At 37.7% G+C, this 25,415-nt stretch overlaps 1 protein-coding gene and 1 pseudogene across 1 annotated transcript; one reads left to right on the top strand and one right to left on the bottom strand.

The window, feature by feature from the left end:
• Window positions 1–16,925: 16,925 nt before the first annotated feature.
• Window positions 16,926–17,372, top strand: LOC149263126 (uncharacterized). The gene has a single exon (XM_089386508.1). The coding sequence runs from the start codon at window positions 16,926–16,928 to the stop codon at window positions 17,370–17,372; it is 447 nt and encodes a 148-aa protein (XP_089242634.1).
• A 6,843-nt stretch (window positions 17,373–24,215) lies between these two features.
• LOC149263125 (DNA damage-repair/toleration protein DRT102 pseudogene) lies at window positions 24,216–25,142 on the bottom strand (annotated as a pseudogene).
• Window positions 25,143–25,415: the final 273 nt, after the last annotated feature.

Here is a 25,415-nt window from a genome sequence, read left to right as displayed (position 1 = left end):
GGAACACATAACTAGAAGTGCTCTTCCTATCATCCAAACCGCCTGCAAAATCACTATCTTTGTTTCCAATCAAATCCTTCTTTTCTATGCTTACATACATTATGCCACAATCTCTAGTTCCTATTATGTATCTCAGAATTCTTTTTCCTGCACCCCAACGTGTGTATTTTGGAGTCTCCATAAATCTGGAAATCAAACTCACTCCTTGCATAATATATGGTATTGTAGCTGTGAGATACATGAGGGTGCCAACTAGTCTTTTGAATAGAGTTGGATTGACATCTGATCCTTCATCATCCTTGCTTAACTTTGTAACTGTTGCAACTAGTGTAGGGACAGGTTTGCAATTCTCCATCCTGAATCTTTTCAACAAATCTCTAACATATTTATTTTGGCAAATAAAAATTCCTTTTTCATATTGCTCAACTTCTATGCCAAGAAAATATTTCATCAGACCAAGATTTGTCATCTCAAATTATTTCATCATGGCTACCTTAAATTCATTTAACTCAAAATCACCTGTATAAATCATGTCATCAACATATAAGAAAATAATAAAAAATTTTCCATGCTCATTTACCTTTGTTTACAAGGTAGGCTAAATGCTTCTTCCACAAAATCCATTCTTGATCATGTAGCTGCCAATTCTACTATACCAAGCTCTAGGCGCTTGCTTGAGTCCATAGATTGTTTTCTTCAACCTATAAACTTTATCTTCTTTACCTTCAACTTCATATCTTGGACGTTGTTGCACATAACGTCTTCTAGAATTCCATTCAAGAAGGTTGATTTCACATCGATCTGATATACTTTCCACTTGTTTTGAGTTTTTGTGGCTAGAACCGCTCTTATAGTATTCAACCTGGCTATCGTAGCAAATGTTTCTCCAAAGTCTATTCATGATTGCTATGAGAATCATTTTGCTACAAGTCTTTCTTTAAATCTGTCAATTTCACCTTTCTCATTCAGCTTTGTCTTGTACACCCATTTTACACTAATGATGTTTTTTTCCTTTGGTAAATCAACCAAATCCCAGGTATCATTATTTTCAATAGCTTCAATTTCTTCATCCATAGCTTGCACCCAATTTTCATCTCTGATTACTTCTTCAAACGAAGAAAGTTGGAACGACAACAATGCAAAACTTGAACTAACGTCCAAATCATCATAAATATATTTCATACTTCTCATCTTTCTCTTACCATTGCTTGATTCATCGCCTCATTGATTGTTGGGAGAATCTCGATCTGTTGATCTACTTGAAGATCAATGCTACTCAAGAAATCTTGGAGTCCTTGTTGGTGTGTCTTTGTTTAGTGTACTCACCTGTGATTCTTGTTGGTCCTTTTCTGCTACATCATCTTCTTCCATCAGTGGCACTTGTGCATGAACTGTTTTGTCTACAGACTCATTACATGACTCTTGTTCTTTGAACACCACATCTATGCATATTATGGTCTTCTTGGTGACAAGATTATACAATTTGTAAGCTTTTGATTGCTCACTATAACTAGTAAATATGCAGTTTTCACTTTTATCATCTAATTTGCCTCTTCGCTCTTTAGGCACATTTGCATAAGCTACACATCCAAATACTCTGAGATGATATACACTGCAAGACATACCTGACTATGCTTATTCTGGTACTCTGTTCATCAAACTCTTTGTAGGAGATTTTTTATCACATAAATAAAGCATGCAACTGCTTCTACCCAATACTCATTAGACAAGTTTCTTCCTTTCAACATGATTCTTGACATGTTCATATTTGACTTGTTCTTTCTCTCTGCTACACCATTTTGTTGCGATGTGTATCTAGTTGTAAATTGTCTTATGATTCCATGTTGTTTGCAGTGATCATGGAATGCCTTTGAGTCGTATTCTCCACCATGATTTGACTTCAATACCTTGATATGTCGATCACTTTGGTTCTCTACTAAGGCTTTGAATTCCTTGAAATTTATAAAAGTTTCAAACTTTTGCTTCAAGAAGTAAACCCAAGTATTTATGTTATAGTTATCAATGAAAGTGAGGAAGTAACAACTTACACCAATTGACTGTGCCCTCATAGGTCCACACATGTCTATATGCACTAGCTTAAAAGGTTGCTTTGCTCTATATGTAACTCCCTTTGGAAAACATCCATGGTGTTTCTTTCCCAAGATGAAACACTCACAAGTATTACAAGGTTCTTTTATGGGAGGTAATCCTCTGAACATCTATTTCTGCTGCAATAATATTAAACCATAAAGATGCAAGTGTCCAAACCAAAAATGCCATAAGAAATAATCGTTAGAACATGAAATTGTAAAAGAACTTACCTGATCAATGTAATTCATAATTAGAGGAAAGAGTTTGTTCCTCTTCATCTACACCTTTGACATCAGTTCCTTGCTTAGGGGCTTGCCATATATAAAACATTCTTGTCCTTGAAAGATAACTTTGTATCCCTTCTGCTTCAATTGACCAACACTTATCAAATTATGTTTGAGACCAAGAATATAATATACCCCTGAGATTGTCTTCAGCACCCCCTACTTGGTCAGAATGTTGACCACTCCTTTGCCATCTACATCCACATTCTTGTCAGTCCTCAAGTTTACCTCTGTCTTCACAGATTGATCCAAATTTGCAACCAAATTATTGTTGCCTGTCATGTGGTTACTACAACCACTATCCCATAGCCACACATTATTAGAAGGTTCATGCATCGTATAACAAGCTAGGAACATGGTGTTAGTACTCTCTATATTGACATTAGCTCTCTTGTTTTCTTGATCTACTAACCTCTTCTTGCAATCACATGCATAATTCCCAAACTTATTGCAATAATAACATCTCACCTTTGATTTGTCAACGCTTTGATTATTGTTGAAGCTTCTGCAGTTGTTTCCACTTTCATGTTCATGCTCTTTTCGGTCATCTCTCTGACTTCCATGTCTTCCATCTCGTCCTCTGCCTCGACCTCTGTCTTTTGAAATAGAAACCTGAATTTCATAAGGGTAATTTTGAGGTCTAAAATGGACCTCCTAAGGAAATTATAAAATAATAGTGGAAATAATAAAATAAGATAACATTACATCATCAAATTTTAGAGGGAAAAAAGAAAAACTATTTTTTTGACTCGTATTTTCAACTTATCTCCCCATGGCTTTATTCAAATTTCGAGCGGAAACACTCATTGGATGCAGAATTTGAAAGAAATCAATTTTTTCAAGTATTTATAATTTTTTGTGTAGTAGGGTCCATCGAAAGTATGTAATATGGGTACTCCTTGGATGAGGAATTATATTTTTCATCCAACAAGTACTCTCATTCGAAATTTGAGTAAAACCTTAGGGAGATGAGTTGAAAATACGAGTTGAAAAATTTATTTTATTATTTTATTATTTTTTAATCTTTTTAATTTTTCACTCCAAAAATGGTGAATCACCCCCCAAGCTTGACATATAATCTTGAATCCTATTGGTTCTTATAAATTTTATTTTGGTTGTACATTTTTCTTAGGAGACCTATTATAGACCTCAAAATTCCCCTAATATAAAAGTGATGTCTAAAGTGGAATCCTTATTTATGTCTATCCTTGCCTCTTGAGATAAAAGTGATCCCATCAACTCATCAATTGTGAATTATGTCAAATATTTGGCTTCTTCTATGGTTGTTACCACAACATCAAATTTGGTAGACAAAGATCTTAGGACCTTCTCAATCATTATTTGATTTGTAATTTCTTCACCATGAATTTTTAACTGATTTATGACAGTTATGACTCGATTTATGAAAGAATCGATGTCCTTTGTCTCATTCATCTGCAGACTTTCAAAATATCTCCTAGTATTATGCAAATTAACAATATTGACTTTGGTCATACCTTTATAGTTTGTCACCAAAGTATCCCAAGCTTCTTTTGCTGAAGACGTGATCATAATATTTTGGAACACTGCTCCATCCACTCCTTGTTGGATAAGCTAGAATGCTTGTGCATTCTTCTTATTGTCTTTCTTCCATAGGCCCCTCTCTGCATTAGTGGGGACTCGTTCTTCTACTTCATCCTTAGGTTTTGAAAACCTAAACTGGACATAATTCCAAACATCATGAGCCTGCAACGTGGTCGCCACCTTAATGTCCCACATATCATAATCCTTCCCTGTAAATAGTGAAAACTGGGGCTGGAAATTTGAGAAAGCCATCTTTCTTTAAGATTTCTCTTCAAAAAACCCTATATTTCTCCTTTTATAAGCTTGCAAAAACTCCTTTTTTTTTTAATCCTTATAAATAAACCCTTAATTATTTTTTAATATAAAAAATCTTTATAAAAAAACACTTTATAATAACTCTTTAAAACAAACTTATGCTAATTATTATTCCCTTTTCAAAATATGTTGTTATACCTTTCCTTTGAAAAAACCACGCAAGGATATAAAAGCTGTTTCAGATAACTAAAAAAAATACTCCATGTCCTTCTAAACATACGCTTTGTAATGAGCCACTTCAAAAAAAATTATATAACCTTTTGACGGGTGATAGTTTCAAACTTCGAAACAAATGCTGACCCTGTATTGATTCCATTTATTAACGACCTACTCACTTTCAATTTCATAAAAAATGCACACATAACCTGAAATTTAGAAGATTCGAAGGTTGACGTAAATTGTGTGGTTTTTGTACCAATTAAGTGTGAAATTTGCATGCTCTTAATGGTTCGACAAATTTGCAATGAAAATTTATTAAATAAAATTGCTAGCCTTTTTCTCTTGGCCCTGTTCTCACTAGGTCTGTAGGCACAACGAATCTTGTGATCCTTCTCATCTCTGATACCAATTTGTTCGAAAGGTAGATGAGCTTAAACACAAATTCACAGGTTGCGCTCTTCTAATGGTCACACAAAAACTTAACTCTTACAATGAACCCGGTGAAGGTTATTTAAACCTTTTTTACTATAAACTCACCTAAAGTATCATGACATGCAACCACACACTTAATTAAACTATGACTTAATTAGACTTGACTCAACACTCAGTTAACTGAATCTCTAATTTTAGCCAAATCCTCATGCAGGAGTAATTAACGTATTTTAACATTTGATTCATCGACGAGTATGGCCTTCAATTCTACAAGCTCATGGATCTTGGACATAATGTGTATTTTGTCCAAAATATCGCTAGGTCGAGGTTGCCCCATTAACAAAAGAAAATACAAATTTAGTATACACATTCTAGAGATAGGTTTGGCATTCTTCATGCAAGTGAATACCGAAAGCCTGACAGTAGAAATCCTTGATCATTATAGATATTAGTATGCGAAAGCAGGAAGATGAATGATCAGTAGAGTAGGGGAAGGGAAACGATAGTGAGAACATGTAACCAATTTCTTTGTAACCCTTCACACTCCTAAAATGTGAACCATAGATGAGATGTTAAGACAAATAATATTCTTTAAAGAATAACTCGTGGTAGTTGTTTCAAAAATCAACTATCCTACCTCTACCTAAACTTGAAGTAGGAAGCCTTCAACCACCCTACCTCCACTTAAAGTTGAATTAGAAAGCCTGCGGCTAAAAACATCACATTGTGTTCTTAGATTCATATTATTTCCCTTCACTAAAATTTTATATAGGCTTTAATGGAATGGAGTTGTTACACCATTGGAGGTTGATAGGTTGCTGAGCAGGAAATGCACTCCTTGCATCTCAGCTAGAAATATGTAAGTTACTAAAAATTTCGAGGAGAATGTCACCCAATATTGTAGAAGAAATAACCCTATGAGGAGTCCCAACATCAGGATCTGCTAAAGCCCTTTGAGAAGAACTTTTAACCTCGAGAGATTTGATTACTATGGACACTTGGTAGATTTGAAATTAATATTGACTAACAATATTACTTATTTATATAAAATCAATATTGACTCTTAATAATATTACTTATTTATATAAAATTCATATCTCTATATATAGAACTATTTTTTTCTTTTACATGTTTTATAAATCTTTTAATTTAATTTTTTAATCGTATATGCATAGTATTGATTATATAGGATAGGGAAATGTTAGAAAAATATTTGAGTGTAAGTATTAAGTTTTTATATGTTAATTTTTTTTGGTAAATCAATTTTTTCATTTAAATAGAATGATTACATTGTTGATTAGAATTTACCAATAACCTGTTGGCCTTACTCTTACCTGATTTTTTCTGGCCGGTAGGTAATTACTTTGTCATCGACAAAAAAAAAAGGGGATATAAGCCCAAAACACTAGCAAAATCTTAATGCAACCAGGGGAAATTATGCATCAAAAGATGTTATTGGAGTTGGATTGTCTAGTGATTTGAGAAATTTTGAAGTAAAAAATTGGCCTTAAAAAAATGTATAACCAAAATAAACTTTATAAGAACCAATAGGATTCAAGATGGATGCCAACCATGGGAGAGATTCACCATTTTTGTAGTAAAAAGGTAAAAAAACTAAAAAATAAAAGAAAAACTATTTTTTCAATTCGTATTTTCAACTTATCTCCCTATGGTTTTACTCAATTTTCAAGTGAGATCGCTCGTTGGATGAAAAGTTTAATTCCTCATTCAAAGAGTACTTATGTTGCATACTTCTGATGGACCCTGCTAGACGAAAAATGAGAAATACATGAAAAACATGATTGTAATCACAATTTTTTCATGTATTTATCATTTTTCATGTAGGAGGGTCCATCAAAAGTATGAAACATGGAAACTCCTTGGATGAGGAATTAAATTATTCATCCAACAAATTACCCTCCTCGAAATTTGAGTAAAACCATAGGGAGATAAGTTGAAAATACGAGTGGAGAAAGTAGTTTTTTATTTTTCCCTCTAAAATTTGATGATGTAATCTAGTCTTATTTTATTATTTCCATTATTAGTTTATAATATTCCTCAGGAAACCCATTTTAGACCTCAAAATTTCTCTAATGCTTGAAGCAAGTGACAACAGAAACTAGAACTCACAATGAATGTTTTTCCATGTGGACCAATCTACATTCCAAATGGTTCAATATTTCCTAAAGATGCCATTGTCTCCTTTGTAGACTTTCTAGTTTATCTTGCATGTGCCACTAATTTCATTGGAGTTCATTCATGAAGGAAATGAATAAATTTATGTCATCATACCTATGCCTAGTAAGTTGTTCCAAAAGAATTTTGAGATGTTTGAACTGACTACCAAGGTTATCTTGTCTAGGATCATATTTGTGAGGATCTAGTGGGATAACTAAGATGGGATCTATGACGTCACCCTGGCCAGAAGCCTCTTAGTGATATCGACTTGATTTCCCTCTCTCACCAACCCCCATTCTCACTCTGCCTCGTTGGTGTGGAATTATAATCTTCCCTAAAATTCAATAATCTATGAACACTAGGAAGCTATAGGCACGTCGAAAGGAAAGAACCGTGCACATAGACCAAAATATTAAACTACTCTAGAAATATAACAAACCCAGTCGAACATGCCAATAAAGCAAGACAAGGTTCCACAGTGAGAGGGAAGATTGAGAACTCCCAAACCATAAGAAATGAAATATAGAACACTTTAGATGATAAACATTATGGAGAGGGCATTTCAAAAAAATACCAACATGTAGCTTCCTTCTCAATCCACACCTCTCCAAAAACAACAATATCTCTAAGACCCAAAAGCCACAAATTATGAATTCTGCTCCATAACCACCAATGCAACCAGAAGAGGGCCAAAAATACCAAATAAGCAAACTCGATGCAGCAAAAACAAGAAATTGATATGAAACTAGATAAAAAAAACTAAATCACCTTATTCCTATGTTGAAACTCCATAAGAGGGCTTCTCTTACAGTCCACTAAGTGAAGGAAAACCTCCAAGTATGTATGTCTTGAGCCTATCTATATTCGATGATATGAAATGGAGTAGATCAGTAATGTTGTGCTAATTCCCCATTCATACTAAAAAAATGTGCTTGATGTTTGACATCAAAATAGCAAGTAGAAGCATGAATTTTATGTTTTTTTTTTACTTAAGTTATTCATGAATAAAACTTAAAACATGAAACTAAAACACTGGATGGAATCATGTATCAAACAATAATACACCACCCATTGATAAAGGAGTTCACCCCTCCTAGGTTACATCTCTTTGGATCAACTCTAAAGGCATGACCCCTTCTCATTATGCTCAAAATTATTCAATGGTAAAGAGTACATACGTGTGCTGACAAAAAGAGTGGCTAGTTAAATAACTCTCACTCTAAACATATAAAAACCTACAGTAAGTCATGAAACAATCAATAAGCTAAGGGCTCTCAAATCAAGACCCCATACTCCAACTACCAAGAGCATAAACAAATACAACAATCCACTTGAAGTAATTAAACAATTGTCTTTCTCCATACACATATAAAGCAAAGAATAAATAAAGCTACAACACTGCTACAATGGATGCTGCAGAAAACATATGGAGGCTAGAAGACCCCTGTAAGGTCATCTCCATCTTGGAACTCCTCCATAAACTGAATCAACACTCTGGTTGACCAGAGCACCCATAGGATTCACTTTGCAAAAATCCTATCTAGAATTGCTCCTTTGCTCCTGAAACCTATTCCAATAAGTTCAGAATGCCGAAAAATGGCAATCTACCCTCATTTTGCAATCCATTTGGTCAAAAATTGCCTTAGTTATGACTTATGTCAGTGTTTCCACAATTTTCTCCTCCAAATGTAGCTTTCTGCCAAGTAAATTCAATATCCGTATTTAAAACTAATAGTTTCGCTAAAATCAGTGGTATTTCCATCTTTCCCGCCTATCTCATGGTTAAGGGCCAAGTGGTCACATGCGGAGTGGTGGTCCGGCAAAAAAGGCTATGGTTCCATAGCTTTGTTGGATATCGCAATCGGCTTTGTCAGGGGTGATCCTTATACACAAGACTTAACGCATTGTAACATGCGATCTGGCAATGTGGTAGACCCAACAAGTTATAAACTACAAATATGAAACATATCGCATTCGGGACTTATCGTTTATCGCAATTAGCTAACAACCCCAAGCCCAAACAACATGCACGCTGCGATACACAGATGTGTCGGGATTATGAAACACAACATATAACATATCACATTCAGTAGTACTATCGCAATCGGCACTTTCCCTCCGCTAGCGATAGAGCCGACCCGCCAGGGTTATAAACTGAAATCTAAATTCACATCGCATCTGGGATATCCTATCGCATTTCGCATCAGTGGAGAACCGGCGGTAATGTAATATGAGATTTTCTATGCTTGCGATATGTGATAAATCACATCACAATCATGCTTGAATAGGGGGTCGATTCTTAAATCCTCTGATATGCGATATGTGGGGTTTAATGGAAACTTGCCACTTGGTGCTTTCCCATTCGCTGGGACCTTTTCCATGTCATCCAATCCTGCCATGTGAGCAATTTAAATGTGAACTTTGACTTGCTCCAACTTATGCATATGAGCTTGGATTTGAGTGTCATTCACAACGTTGGATTCAGAATGATGATCTCTTTGATCAGAAGCTAAGTTTATCAAGGTTTTGACACTTTCATTTTCTTGGAAAATTTTGAGCTTCTGATTACTCTTCCCCACTGAAAAACTTTTGGTCTCCAAAAGTTTAAATAATCTACAATTGCTCCGTACTTTATCTGCACTGCAAGTGTCATACATATCATCCTTCATTATCATCCACCTTTGTTCTTCGGAGCCATAAGCGATGAGCCAACACCTGTCCATGTCACTATGGCCATCCACAACAACATCCTTCCCAAAAAGAATTCGAAGAAAATGAGAACCTTGGAATTACTTATCTACAAAATCCTTATCAAGGATAATATCCTAAAAGACTTGCCAAATGAACTAGAACAAATTTCACATAGTGAATACTTGTATAACTTGAGTGTTAAATACATTTGGAACATAATAAATGTGTTGCAACTACTCATACAACAATTTTTAAATTGTTTCTCGAACTACAAGTAGAAATGAATTTTAAAAAATGGAATAAAATTGACTCCCAAATTTCTCTATTCAAATTGACTATCAACAAGCCAAAATAGCATTGTAATGATTAAATAAAACATTGTTTCATGTAAGTGATTTATTTATGAAAATCACTTTTACAAATTACCCAACTATGGGGATATGCAACTAGTGAAACCCAGAAATTTACAAAATTCAGTTGGACAAATAGTCCGCACATTTCTTACCCAACCAGGGAAATGAACCCCAATTTGAACTCTCTTCTTTTGAAGCTGCCTCAGGGATGGTCGCATCTTGTGCCACTTTTTCTTTTGTCGCTTACTCTTCTGGTGCTTGCATGAGTTGCTTTCCCTTACCAAGAAGAAGTCGTGGAAACAATTTCCAACACTTCTCGACCCAATGCCCACTGATATTGCAGTGATTACAAAAGTTCTCTTGAGCTACTCTCGTCTCAATTGCCTTTATCCTTGGATGAAATTTTCTCCTTTCGGTCTCAATTCCAATAGACATAAACATCTTTTGATGATTTCTTTCATTTTATCACACTTATCTACACAATGGTTAGATGAAAGGCAAAAGGTGCATGGAAACATTTTCCTCAACATGTTATTCAAATGTGCATGTTGTTTTCAATCATGAACAACATTTGAATTAATAGAACGGTTATACCTTTTTTCTTGTCCTTTGGCTTATGTTGCTTGCGTGAGGAACTTACGTGGAAAGAAGAACTCAACTTTCCTTCTTCTTCATATTTTACATTTCTATTTGGAGATTTTCGATACTATAAGTCCTCATTACGCTTGAGGAACCAAGTGGGAACCATTTCTGGATGCAACTCCCAACATCTTGCCTCCTTGTGTCCTTTCTAATGGAAAAGGGAACACGATGTCCATGAATTGTTGCTAGAAGACCACTCTTCTTTTGCAACATAGCCTAAACCTTTGTATTCAGGCCTCTCCTTGGCCACAATTGGATTTTTAATTCCTTGTTGGTTTATGCCAATGCCTCCTCCCTTGTAGCCCATCTTGGTCAAGAGCTTGGATCCAATGCCTTTACTATGTTTTTAAAAGGCTGCAAATGAATTTTTGCCAATACTTTCACATAAGGAAGAATCATGTAAATTCTGACCATTTGCTTCATCTTTTGATTGACACACGAAGATGTTTTTGATTTCCCTTTTGATTCAAGAAGTGTCCTCTTAGACTCTTCGACTCTCTTCTTCAGCTCCTCGGATTTGGCTGCTAATAGAACCTCATCTTCCACATCATGTGAACAAAAGGTACAAACTTGTCTACCTACCTTCTCGAAGGGACTTTCTAAACTAGCATCTTGCATAATAGTTGTAGAAAACATGAAGATTGTGGAGAAGATGGTGGTTTATCATCATTGTTGTTACCTTCTTCCCTTGGAGAACATTCTTCTCTTGGAGGTCTAGAGATTTCACCTTGCGATTTGGTATTCCTCTCTTCATAGAGGACTTGCACCATTTCTTCCATGTCTAAGAAAGCCTTTCTAAAAGCCTTCACATCCTCTGAAATTATTGTAGGCTCTCCTCCTTGGGACATGCTTTTCTTGAAGCTTCTACTGCAATTTGAGGTAGAAATTGGTGTTGAGATTATAACAATCTTGCTTTCCTTTCCAAAACCCTCTCCTCAATGAGCTTCAAAACACATTCACTTGCGGCATCAGTTCATTTACTGAGAAAATAGAGCCATGTTGTCTAATTAAAATCTATGATAGTGTGGGCGGTTCTCCGGTCGGAGCGGATGCGAGACGAGGGTTTCGCAGACGAGGGTTCAGCCAAAGGAATGAAGAACGGTTGTTGAGGGCAGAAGCAGCGCACCAGGACAAACCTTGGGTGCGGAACTCAGAAACATAGGAATCTGGAGAAGACAAAGACGAAAAACCTAAGGATTGAGGGATAATCAAAGTGCAAGTTCTGAGCGAAAGAAATGGGAATGGAGCAGGGGAGGGGAGAGATCCCCTCCTACAAAGCAGTAATAACGGGGGAAGCGAGAAAGGAGCGGCAGAAGGAAGGAGACAGAACAAATGAAGGAGAAACTTCAGCAGCAGGAGCGCAAAGGAGAACGGGAGTAACAAGTAAATGTCTGCCGAGGGCGACGAACAAACCCAGGTTTGTAATTCCGCCCAATAGATTAGAGAAATATAGAAGTTACATCAGGGATTATGCTTTGATCTGTAAGTTCGTAGGATATTGGCCAGCAGAGAAAGATCTGCTCAGATGGATCCAGCAAAGGTGCAAAACCAAAAGGACATGTGGAAGTAAAGTTGGGAGCGAAAGGATTTTTTACAGTAATATTTTCCAACCTAGAAGATAGGGAAAGGGTCTTTGAGGAAGGACCCTACTTCATGAACAACGCTGGACTATTTATGAGGGAGTGGGTAGACTGCTACAACCCAGAGAAGGAAAGAATGTTAGCTGCCCCGATATGGATCAGACTCTTCGGCCTACCAACAGAATTTTGGGACCCAGAGGTCCTTAAGGGCATAGGAAACACAAAGGATCGTTTGTGAAAGTGGCAGAATCGACAAAGAGGGGAAGATATACAACATATGCTAGAATATGTGCGTACATGAACATCACAGAGCCACTTCCAGATACAATAGAATTGGAATATCATGACGAGATCTGGCACCAACCAATTGACTACGAACATATCCCATTTCGTTGCAGAAGATGCCATGAATATGGCCATTTATACCAAGAATGTCCCATTACGCTAGCAGAAAAGGAAACGGAAGCTGGAAATGAGAGGAGAAATGCAGCAAGGAAAAAAGGAGAGGAGGAAGAGGACTTCAGAGAAGTGCAAAGGAAGAAAAAAAGAGGAAACAACAAGACACAGACGGGCAAACAAAAAGGTACCCATAGTACAGAATCCCAAAACAAGTTCCAAATACTGCAGGATGAAGAAGTAGAAATAGAGGCAAACGAGGAGGAAGAATCAGAAGGAATGGAAGTAATAAAGGAAAATGTAGACAAAGAGATAGATCAAATGAATAAGGATCAAGAGAGGATAGAAAGCCCAACAGAAAACCAATAGGATCAACGAGAAATGGAAAGAGACCCACAGAAAACAAAAGGAGAAGAAGAAGAACAAGTAATGACGAAGCTTCTGCAGGAATGGAAGAGGCTCGATGAAAGATTCATCCCAGAGGATCAGAAACAGATGTACAAAGAAGCTTTACAAAGATATAAAGAGAAAAAAGGAATAATGGAAGATAGAGAAGACAGGAAAATGGCAAAGAAGGAAACACAAAATCTAGGAATGAGCAGCATTGGCAAGGGAGGTAAAAAAGGAGGTAGAAGAACAATGAGTGAAACAATTCAAGAAGTTGGAGAGATGCTAGTAAATTCAGGAAGAGTGATACCTCTTTCAGAGGTATTCCAATCCCCTCCGAAACTTTTACGATGATCATCACAAGCTGGAACATAAGAGGCCTCAACAACAGAGGCAAACAGAGGTATTTGAATGATAGACTAAAAAAAGAAAAACGAGCATAATGATAGTACAAGAAACAAAAATAAGTACTGAGAAAATGAGAGAAATTCTGAGTAGAAACAAGAACAGATATGAAATGATGGGACAGGACGCGATCGGGAGTGCAGGAGGTCTGGTAATAATTTGGAACCCTGAAGAAATTCAATTAAGTAATTGGATAAGATTTCCAAGAATACTAACAGGGACAACAAAGATAATAGGAACAATGGAGGAGGTTTTTATAACAGGGGTGTATGGGCCACATATCCAAGGAGAAAAGGAAAACTTTCTGCAAAATTTAAAAGCATTGAGAAGTCTAATCCCTGGAAAACAATGGATCGTAGGAGGGGATTTTAATCTGATTAAAACCTCAAAGGAAAAAAGAGGAGGGCTAAGGAGAATGGATAAAGCAATGGAACAGTTCGGAGACTTGATAAGGGAGCAGAGACTGATCGATATTCAAACCATAAATGGAAACCACACCTGGAATAACCGCAGAGGGGGAGCTAATCAAATTGCATCTCGACTTGACAGATTCTTAATCTCCGAACAAATAATGATGAAGGATGTATTCATAGAAGCCACAATTCTCCCGGTAACAGGATCGGATCATTGGCCGATTAAAATGGAAATAGATCTAAAGCAAAGACCATCCAACAAACCCTTTAGATTTGAAGCTTTTTGGCTAAGAAATGAAGGATTGGTAGAGAAACTTGAAGAATGGTGGAGGAAGATTGACCAAAGAGGAAGAAACAAGATGCACACCTTTCAACTCAAACTAAAGGAGATGAAGGATAAATTTAAAAAGTGGAATAAAGAAGAATTTGGAAATATTCTAGAAGAGAAAAAGCGCCTGGAACAGAGAATGGAAGAGCTGCAGCAGATGGATATCCTAGAAGGCATACAGGAAGAAAGAACAAAGGAAGAAGGAATTATATTGAACCAGCTAGAAGAAAGAAGGAAACAAGAAGAGATCTTATGGAGACAGAGGTCAAGGGTTCAATGGCTTAGAGAAGGGGAAAAGATACTAAGTTCTTCCATAAAGCAATGATATAGCATAGACAAAGAAACCGAATCTTCTCAATAAAAAATCAAGAAGGTCAGAGAGTCCTCCAGCATGAAGAAATCGAAAAAGTGTTGGTCAATCATTTCAAAAACTTATTAAAGGAAACTTAGGATCATAGATCAGAAGCCATAACAAAGATAAGCAGGGAGATCCCTAAACTGGTAACCAGAGATCAGACTTTGGCTTTAATGAGGAAAGTTACGATGGAAGAAGTGGAGGATATAGTCAGGAACATGAAAAGGAACAAAGCTCCCGGGCCGGATGGGTATACGGTAGAATTCTTTCAAGCAGGGTGGCATTTCCTTGCTGAAGAAGTTTTAGAAGTGGTGGAGGAAGCTAGAATCAATCAAAGAATATGGCCAGGAATAAACTCAACCCTGCTGACTCTTATTCCTAAAACTAATCAAGCGGATCAAGCTGAAGGCTTTCGCCCTATAGCTTTATGTAACGTTATCTACAAGATAGTGGCATCAGTGGTGGCACAAAGGTTGAAATCGATTCTACCAAGCATAATTTCCCCAGAGCAAACTGGGTTTGTAGAAGGAAGACAGATCTTGGATGGATTAGTGGTGGCCCAGGAAGTAATCCACACTCTGAAAGTGAAGAAAGAAAAAGGAATGCTGATAAAATTAGACCTGTCAAAAGCCTATGATAGGTTAAGCTGGAATTATCTAGAAACCATCCTTAAAGCCTTTGGATTTTGTGACAGATGGGTGAAATGGGTCTTAAGCATGATTTCCACCCCGAATTTCTCTATCTCGATAAATGGAGCCCCATCTGCTACGTTTAATGCTACAAGAGGACTTCGACAAGGGGACCCCCTATCCCCCTTTCTCTTCATAATAGCAGCAGAAGGATTAGGTAGATACTTCAAAAAAGAATTAAGAGAAAGAAAAATCCAGGGTTTGAGACTATGGGGCAATCAAACTTCAGTCACCCACCAATAGTTCGTGGATGACATCATGATATATTGCAAAGCCTCCATGAAGGAGGTGAGAAGGATAAAGAAAATTTTAGAGGTATTTATTGAAGGCTCAGGTATGGAGGTAAACAAGGAGAAATCAAGAACATTTTTCTTTAATATAGTGGAACCCATTAAAAATTAACCAGGATCTTGGGTTATAGGAAAGGGGATCTCCCAACTAAGTACTTAGGAACTACGCTAGATTCCTCATCCCTCAAAATAGGAAACTGGAAGAGCATCCTGGAAAAGATCATGAAAAGACTGGAAAATTGGACTTTTCGCACTCTGAACTTGGCAGCAAGGGTTGTTCTGGTTAAATCCACCATTCAGGCGATCCCGATATATCCCTTATCAGTGATGGCAGCACCAAAAGGGATATGCAATAAGCTGGTAGAGATTTACAGAAAATTTCTTTGGGGAGGACCCAAGCAACAAAAGAAATGGGCCCTCTGTTCATGGGACAGCCTAACCAAACCAAAAGAAAAAGGAGGTCTTGGCCTAAGGGACCCATGGACCCTAAACCAAGTTCTAGCAGCCAAGCTAAGATGGAGATGGATGCAAGGAGGGAAGGACCTGTGGAAAGAAATTTGGACAAAAAAATATAATATGCCAACAACCCCGGAAGAAATACTAAGGAAACAAGAAGCACCCCGAGGATCAGATATATGGAACCTAACCATTCAAAGCAGAGAATTAGTTGATGGTCATATTTTTTGGGAAATCAGAGGAGGTCAGAATGCGGGATTTTGGGAGGAAGCATGGCAACAAAGGGAGAAAATGGTGGACCTACAAGGAATGCAGGAAATCTACAGAATAGGTATGGACAGAGACCTCATTAGGGTTAATTATTATTGGATAGAAGAAAGAGGAAACGAAGAATGGAGGGAATGGAAATCTATGGAAGAATGGAACAAGAACGCAACAGAGGATCAAAAAACTATATTTAGCAAGGAATTAGATTCCAGGAAAATAAAAAATAGAGGAGGCAGGGACATTCTGCGATGGGGTAAAGAAACCAAAGGAGCGTTTACCATAAAGGAAGCATATAATGTAAAGATACAGTAAGAGCAGGGGGAGGAAGAGCAGAAGTGGAGGAAGATATGGAGAAACAAATGGTGGCCGAAGATCAAGATGTTCGTATGGCTGGTAGGAAGGAAACGCATTCTAACTTGGGATCGAATACAAAAAAGAGGTTTCTCAGGTCCATCAAGATGTTGCCTTTGTTATCTAGATGAAGAAGACCAGGAACACCTTCTCAATGGATGCAACACGACCCAATTCCAATGGGAGAAGACTAGAAACTTATTCTCGACCACAGAACGAAATCCATAGGATATAATTCAAACCCTATGTGACTGGAGAGAAGGAAAGTTCAAAAGCAAGGTAGTAAGAAGAGCTTGGAACATGACAGCAGGCTTCAATGTGTGGAATCTTTGGAAAGAGAGAAATGGTCGAATCTTCAAGGGTAAATCATCAAATCCGGAAGAGTTTTGGAAAAGAACCCTAAGACAAATCAGAGAATCAATCCTCGCGGAAAATTGGGCAGAAGAAGATTGGAAGACCTCTGAGGAAGAAACAAAAATCCTAAAAAGGCTGAACTTGGAACAAGGAATGATCTACCAACACAAAGAAAAGCAGCACCAACCTATAGCGGGCCAAAGTCATGTAGTTTATCGTAAGCCACCGGAAGGGTTTATCAAGCTCAACTTCGACGGGGCAGCAAAGGGGAACCCAGGCCCAACAGGATTTGGAGGAGTCTTTAGAAACAGACAAGGAGAGGTAGAATGGATCTATGCAGAACACAGAGGAACAATGAGTAATAATGAGGCGGAATTTATGGCTGTTTATTAGGGTCTCAAAATTGCCATAAGAAATGGATATAGGAAGATAGAGATCGAAGGTGATTCAGCCCTAGTCATTAGCACCATAAGAAAATTAATACAAAGGAAATAGTGGGAGAAGGTAGTTAAAAGCTGGAGAAGAGCGAGTATAGTCCAAGAAATCGAGGAAACATTGAAAGGGATCGAATACAAGATCACCTCGCATGTCAGAAGAGAAGGAAATAAACCCGCGGATTGCTTGGCTAATTGGGGAAGTAAGGAATCATTGGCGAAAGTGGATGACAGCTGGACTAATCAAGCAGCGATGACAAGATGGGACGGCTTAAAACAACTCATAGACAACGATAACCATGAAAGAGCATAATGGTAATCAAAAAATTGCGAGGAGCGGGAGAAGGAGAATAAGGCAGGTTTATGCGGCAGCGAAGATAGGACAGAAGGACGGCGGCCTTACCTCCCTGACATCAGCATTTAATGATAATTCAGAACAATAGGTACGCAGCCGAAAACAAAAACCGGAAAACACCGAAAAAAGCATCATTCAAGGTGCAAGGGAGAAAAGAAGTGGAGAGAAAAACCATCATAAGCGAAAAGGTGGCGAGAATTCTATAAGGTGGAACAGGAGAAGGATGACAAGCAGCAAGAAGTCGAAGAAGGTGGCAAGAGAAGGGGAGACTTGGCAGAGGAACCAAAATCAACGCCTCAACCGTACCAAAATGGCTGAGAAATGGGATAAGGCAGTCCAAGCAGAGAGGGAAGCAGTAGGCGACAGGCATTTCGAACGGGGTTGCATGAAAATCGAAATAGAAAGCTCAGATGAAATGGAGTATAGCCAGGGGGAAGGTTTCAGGAGCAAGCATTTTGAAACAGGGCAGAGCAGCAAAGGAACTAAGCGGGGCAGAAAGGACGGAAGAAGGAAGACGCATGAACAGAGAGGCAGAGGTAGACCCCGACAACCAATCATCAACGAGGAGGGTAATCAGGCGCAGAGAAGACGGAAAAGGGGGAAGAAATCGATCAGCATGGCGGTGCACGAAGCTGAACAGGCATACAATCTGGAGACAAATGTAGACATAAGAAAAATTATTGATGTCATGGAGGACAGAGTATTAGAGGAACCGTCCGACCCGGAGATGGAAGAATGGACTTCTCAGCTGCCGGACCCAGGCAACACGCGAGGCAGATTAACCCTTTACCGCCGCGCCCTTCACACTTACTGGGTGCTGAAGCATCTCTTGGCAAAGGCCATGGAGCAAGTAGCGGCTGAGATGGTGGAAATGGCTCAGGAAATGGCGGCAGCGAAAAAGGAGGTGGCGAAGGTTGAAGGGCTGCTTCGTCAACAGAACGAACAACTCAAGGAAATTCAAGAGATGCTGAAGGAGCTGGGGAAGACCAACGACAGCAATAAATCCAGAAGAGGAAATGCGGAGAATTGAGAGGCCTGTTAACTGTCTTCTTTTTGAATTTAGAATGATATTGCTCTGGTTTTTGAATATTAGTTTGTATGCTATAGCAATAGTAGTAAAATTGGGTCTGTTAGTAGAACTTGGAAAGAATAGTTTTTTGGAAAAACCTGGTGAGATAGGGCTTAATGTCCTGCAAAGTTTTTTGACATTATTTAGCATGAAAAACATTATTGATCGTATGATGAATAGGAGCCAACAGATCCGGTTTCCCAGTTGGGTGGATTGAGGTTCCTAAGTTTGACTTTTAAATTTGATGTAGATAATAGAAATGTCGTAGCTTACAAAAAAAAAAAAAACACATTCACTTGCAAAAAACAATCAATTCCTCCTTGCACAAAGAAAACCATAGCTTTGATACCAACTTGATCTAAAATGGAGCATATTAGTAATGTTATGCTAATTCCCCATTCAGAATAAAAAAATGTGCTTGAGGTTTGACTTTAAAATAGCAAGTAGAAGCATGAAATTTATGTGTTTTTACTTATGTTAGTTTCATGAAGAAAACTTAAAACGTGAAACTAAAACACTGAATGGAAGCATGTATCAAACAATAATACACTAGCCATTGATAAAGGAGTTCACCCCTCCTGGACTACATCTCTTTGGATCAGCTCTAAAGGTATGGCCCCCTCTCATTATGCTCAAAATTCGTCAAGGTAAAGAGTACATAAGTGTGTTGAAACAAAGAGTGGTTAGTTTCCCCTTCAAGGAAACATTCTTCTGCAAAGACTCTCACTCTAAACATATGAAAACATACAGTTAGTCATGAAACAATCAACAAGCTAAGGGTTCTCAAATTAAGACCCCATACTCCAACTACCAAGAGAATAAACAAGTACAACAATCCACTTGAAGTACTTAAACAATTCTCTTTCTCCATGCACATATAGAAAAAATAAGAAATAAAGTTGCAACACTACTGCAATGGTTGCTGCAGAAAACATATGGAGGCTGGAAGACCCATACAAGTTCATCTCCATCTTGGAACTCCTCCATCAACTGAATAAACACTTTGGTTGACCAGAGCACCCATAGGCTTCACTTTGCAAACATCCTCTCCTAAAGTGCTTCTTTGCTCCTGAACCCTGTTTCAATGAGTTTAGAATGTCAAAAAATGGCAATCTAGCGTCTTTTTGCAACCCATTTGGTTGAAAATTTCTTTAGTTATGATTTCTGTCAGTGTTTTCACAATTTTCTACTCCAAATTTGACTTACTACCAAATGAATTCAATATTCGCAGTTAAAGCTGGTAGTTCCACTGAAATCGGTGGTCTCGCCATCTTTCCCGCCTATCTCGTGGTTAAGGGCTGAGTGGTCACATGCAGAGTGGTGGTCCTGTAGAAAAGGTTACGGTTCTGTAGCTCTGTTAGATATTGCAATTGACTTTGCTGAGGGTGATTCTTATACATAGGACTTAACACATTATGACATGTGATCTGGCAATGTGGCGGAGCCGACGAGTTATAAACTACAACACTCAAACATATCGCGTTCGGGACTTATCACTTATCGCAATCAACAGATAACCCCAAGCCCAAACAATAGGCACTCTATGATACATGGATCTGTTGGGATTATGAAACACAACATATAACATATTGCATATGGTAGTCCTTTCGCAATTGGCACTTTCCCTCAGCGGATATCAAAGTCCATACACAGCAATAGCAGCAAACCTTCCAGGGTTATAAACTAGAATCTAAAGTTGCATCACATCTAGGATATCCTATCGCATTTCACATCGGCGGAGAACTGGTGGTAATGTAATGCGAGACTTTCTGCGATTGCGATATGTGATAAATCAAATCGCAACTGTGCTTGAACCGGGGGCCGATTCTTAACTCCTCTAATATGCGATATGCGGGGGGCCATGGAAACTTGCCACTTGTCACTTCCCCATTCGTTAGGACCTTTGCCATGTCATCCAATCCTGCCATGTGAGCGAGTCAAACTTGAACTTTGACCTGCTCCAATTTTTGCATACAAGCTCAGATTTGAGAGTCGTTCACACCGTGGGATTTAGAATGACGAGATCTTCGATCTGAAGCTAAGTTGATCAAGATTTTGACATGTTTATTTTTTTGGGAAATTTTGAACCCCTGATTAGTCGAGGATACAGAGGAACCCAGTTACCAGGATCCTAGATGGTATGTGCCAGAGGCTAAAATAGTGATTTTGTCATGTAACCCCCCTACGACTCTGTTTTTAGAGAGTTACAATTTGTAGACATTGAACTATTATTTGATTTAATGGCAAGAGAAGTCGTGATGGGACTTATGTCATGATGTAATTATATTATTATTATTGAGTAAATAAATAAATTGGTTGAAAATATTCATGAAAGAGGACTAGAGTGTAGAATACTTATTGTCGGCTTAGAAAACGTTGTTTTGGTCAAATCCACATGATGGATCTTCTCTAAAAATCTCCTAAAAATCCCAGAAATAAAAATAAAAAAAATTAAATTAACATAATGGGAGAGAAAGATTTTGAAAGAAATTAAATTAACATAATAGGAGAGAAAGATTTTGTTAATCACTTAGTTGAAGGGAAATACTAAGTGGGGTGGAACAAAGAAAAGCATTCGAAAAGTATATTTTTCAAAGAAAAACTAAAACAAAAAAGCCTAGGAAAAAAAGTTGGTAGACCTTAAAGTAGGATGATGCTAAAATCTACTAAGAAGACTATCTATAAATGAACCACCTAAGAATCAAGTGGTTGTTGATTCTTATAGCGAGAATATCGTAACTCAAGGGAACTGGTAGAGAAAATTCATGGTCAAGAAGAACGTGCTCAGTTCCTAAGTATTTCCCAAACAATGGTTATGGTTAGATCCTTGTTTATACTTAATTCTTGATGATGAATTATAAATAATATGTTAATTGTAAACTAATGGAAAAAGTGCATGTAGTGTACATTTGCATATGGTTGAGATCTACATGCATAGTATATATATATATACATTCCCGATAATTGTATGCCTTTGTCATGCATGCATATAAAGTAGACTATATCACTTACTCACAATATAGGAAATTCCTTAAATATGCAAATATAAATTCATATATGAATTCGATGATGTACTTCCTTTTATAGGAAATGAAAGTAATCAGCGAGCACTGAAATTTTACATGTTGAAAGTAATGAGCAACCAATGAAAGTTTACATGCGTGAATGTATACAAGAGATTATCCTGTATGCATATAATAGAATTTGTGAATTCAATAATTTTACACGTGTGAAAGTAATCAGCGAGCATTGAAAGTTTACGTGTGAATGTATATAAGAGATTACCCCGTATGCATATAGTAGAATTTGTGAATTCAATATTATACTTACTTGTTGGGTGAGAATTAGAAAAGAGTACATAGGGCATGTATGTTATATTTGTTTCCATCTCATATAAGTATGTGTCGAGAGAAAAGTTAATCTATTTAAACGGTTGAGCGTGTTAACTATAAAAAGAAGAGAATTGTATATTAGACAAATATTAACATTCAAGAACTTGATACAAGTGGTATAAGATTAGATTCTCCTCCTTTATTGTTAAATAAAGTTTTGTAAAGCATGTTTAACAAAGTGAAAGAATGTAAATGACTAAAATATCTAGATGATAAAACTCTATATTGATATAATATCAGAGGAGTACTAGAAAATATTATAAATATAACTATGAAATATATAACTATGAAATTGAAGTGCACTTTCCCTAAAATATAATATCACAGAAGTACTAGAAAATATTTTAAATATAACTATATATAGGGTATGGAATTGAAGTGCACTTTGCTTAATATATTTTAGCTACAATTCCAAGCTATCCGGACCTAATCCTGATTGTTCATTTTATGTTTTTCATGGGGTGGGCGGATCATGACCCACATATTGTAACATTTAAGCCAAAAATGGATTACTGATGTGCATATAGATCATGCACATAACTTAAACAATAAAAGTGGTGAAAGGAATTAATGGCACAATATTGTTAAAATTCCATAAAGGAAATCTCTATCTTATTAATCAAATAAGATATTGCATATATACATGAAGTGTTGTCTCAAGATAGGGAAACTATCTTGGACACCCAATAAGTGGGTTGAGGGAATATCTCAACCACACACCAAACTAGGAAACAAAATAGAACTAACTCTTTACATAGAAAGTCACAACTAAGACAAGTAGGAATTGATATTTCAACACACCCCCTTAATTAGTACTTGTCTCGATATCAATCTCCAAAGTCTAGTTGTCGTTATAAAAGAATATGTTGATGTCCATATAAAGGAGCAACCATCCACTGGGATGCATGGGTGCTAACTGCTACAACCACCAATTTTGTAGGATATCCTTCACATACATGGTTCTCTCAACCATTATAACTGCATACATGTACTTGTACGTGTAAACCTCCCTCCATTGTCATGGGTTTTATCGGATTACCTGTAACCATGCTATGGGTTTTATCTGATCACCCTCAACCATGTCACTAAGGGCTCTCAGCCACCAAGGCTAAACACAACCACTAAGCCTCAACTCAACCATGAAGGCTCAACACAGCCACGAAGGCACTCCAGCCACAAACTTGCCGCTAGGTTACTCCAGCCACTCTGGGCTACAACCCTGCCACTTGGGCACTCTGGCCACTAAGGCTCACCAAAGACCAAACTCAATCAGGCCGAGGGATTTTGCTGCTAGCCCTAAACCATGTCAACAGGAATCTTTGTCCTAGTTCACTCTTACATGTGGTTTCTGGCTTACCATAAACCGACACTGCAAATACAAAGTGGTTTCTTAATTACCATGAACTGTATGAGGGTACACATGCCTTACAAGACTTACAACACAACTCCAACTCTGGAGTTACCAAGTACATAATTTATAAAGACCACTACAAAACACCCTAGACTTTCTTACTAATAAAATGTGTGACTCATAATACAACATGCTAGTGAGTCTATTCCACAAACTCACGCAAACATTTATTGTGTTGTGCTTGGATTCTTTGTCACTCATGTTGGCTATACCGCACCATTCATATGCAGGAATAGACCACTGATTTCTCATTTGAATATTTCCATCATAGATTATGTACTTTTGAGTCTTGGATATAATGACCTTGGAACTCTAAATTTTCCTTGTCATTAATTAGAGTCGTGAATTAAAAAAAAACAACTTCATATTGAGGCCACGAATCTCAATATGTATACAAATTTCTGAGACATATTCTCCTTCAAAACAATATAAAATAATAGCACAAGCCATGATCTAAAAAAATCACTACGATTTTATGAATTAATGCAAAAGCACCACACATAATATGAGTAATCTCACTTTTGCTAATCGTGCCAGATTTGCAAAAGTATCCCGCTTTTGAAGGGCAATGGATATCACTTGGATAGCTTTTCAAGGGGGCACACTGCAACAGCACCACAACAAAGCTGAGCACGTCCACCTTGGTTGTCGCCCAACCCGTTATTGCAACAATTACCTGAAGCAAAGTCGACTCCATGGGCGGTTATTAAGAGCACCGTTGTGAACCAGAGGAGCAAACGTCCTATGGGCCAGCACCACAAACTTGCCAGTTCAAGCTAACCAATATGACAAAAAAAAAGGCTCATTCGAATACGAAGTTTTTTTTTCAACAAAAAACACCTCATCGCCAACCCGAATCTTGATGGGCCGGCTCGATACTTCTGGCCTTGAATTTGATAATGGCAGCAGTAGGTCTTTCTCACACGATGCTCATGGATCCCTCGGGCATAATATCCACATCTTGGAAGTTTCTCGTTTTTCTTAATGAACAGAGAGCATAGCGCGATTTAGATTGAGGCTTGTTGTGTTCGGGTATTTTGGGCATTTCCTATAAGGAATTTTCTTAAAAAAACAAACCAACGATCTCAGGCAGCCATGGATTCCCTTTGCTGGCAGGGCAGGGGGACCTTGAAAGGGGTGTCGAGCCAAGCATCGAGTATCTTCTTGCCCTCTTCGGGGGTGGTGTGCATTCCTCCAACTGCTATAACGTTCAAGTTGTTGATTGACCTGCAGCTTTGGACATCCTTCATGGATTCGCAGGTGATAGAATAGATAGATGGGAACTTGTTGGCAAAAATGGAGACCCCGATACCGGTTCCGCAGGCCACCAGTGCCTTTGATTTCCGCTTAGTTTTCACAGTGATGGGCTTTACTCACCCTTTTGCCGACATTGTAGTACTTATCGCTGTCGCGATCCTGGACCTTGATACCCTTTGATCGAAAGGTTGGACCTTGATACCCTTTGATCGAAGGTGTTCAATAAGGGAATCTTTGAGCGTGCAGCGTCACATGGCCATTCATCTTCGAGGAATTCATCCCCTGCACCAAACAGTTGAACCCACGTAACAGAACTGAGAAAAAAGAAACAATCGCATTGAAACTGTGCTTTCCACATAGCGACATCAACGGTCTCTCCTCTAATAAGTGGTTTCCCTGTACAAGATTACAAACTTTCACTGAGTTGCGAGATCCATCGAACGAAATGGACAAACTCAAAAAATTAAAACAACACAAATACACTATTTTATTTTCCTCGGCTTAGGACGTACCAAGCT

Source organism: Pinus tabuliformis, chromosome 6 (genome assembly GCF_031772625.1).
Source record: "Pinus tabuliformis cultivar Carrire ecotype Pingquan chromosome 6, CPIR1, whole genome shotgun sequence".
In the NCBI taxonomy this organism is placed as follows: Eukaryota; Viridiplantae; Streptophyta; class Pinopsida; order Pinales; family Pinaceae; genus Pinus; species Pinus tabuliformis.
This window is presented reverse-complemented; position numbering and strand designations above follow the sequence as displayed.

Excerpts from the sequence above, each read along its gene's own strand:
- LOC149263126 (XM_089386508.1), top strand. The coding sequence starts at position 16,926 with ATGACAGCAGGCTTCAATGTGTGGAATCTTTGGAAAGAGAGAAATGGT.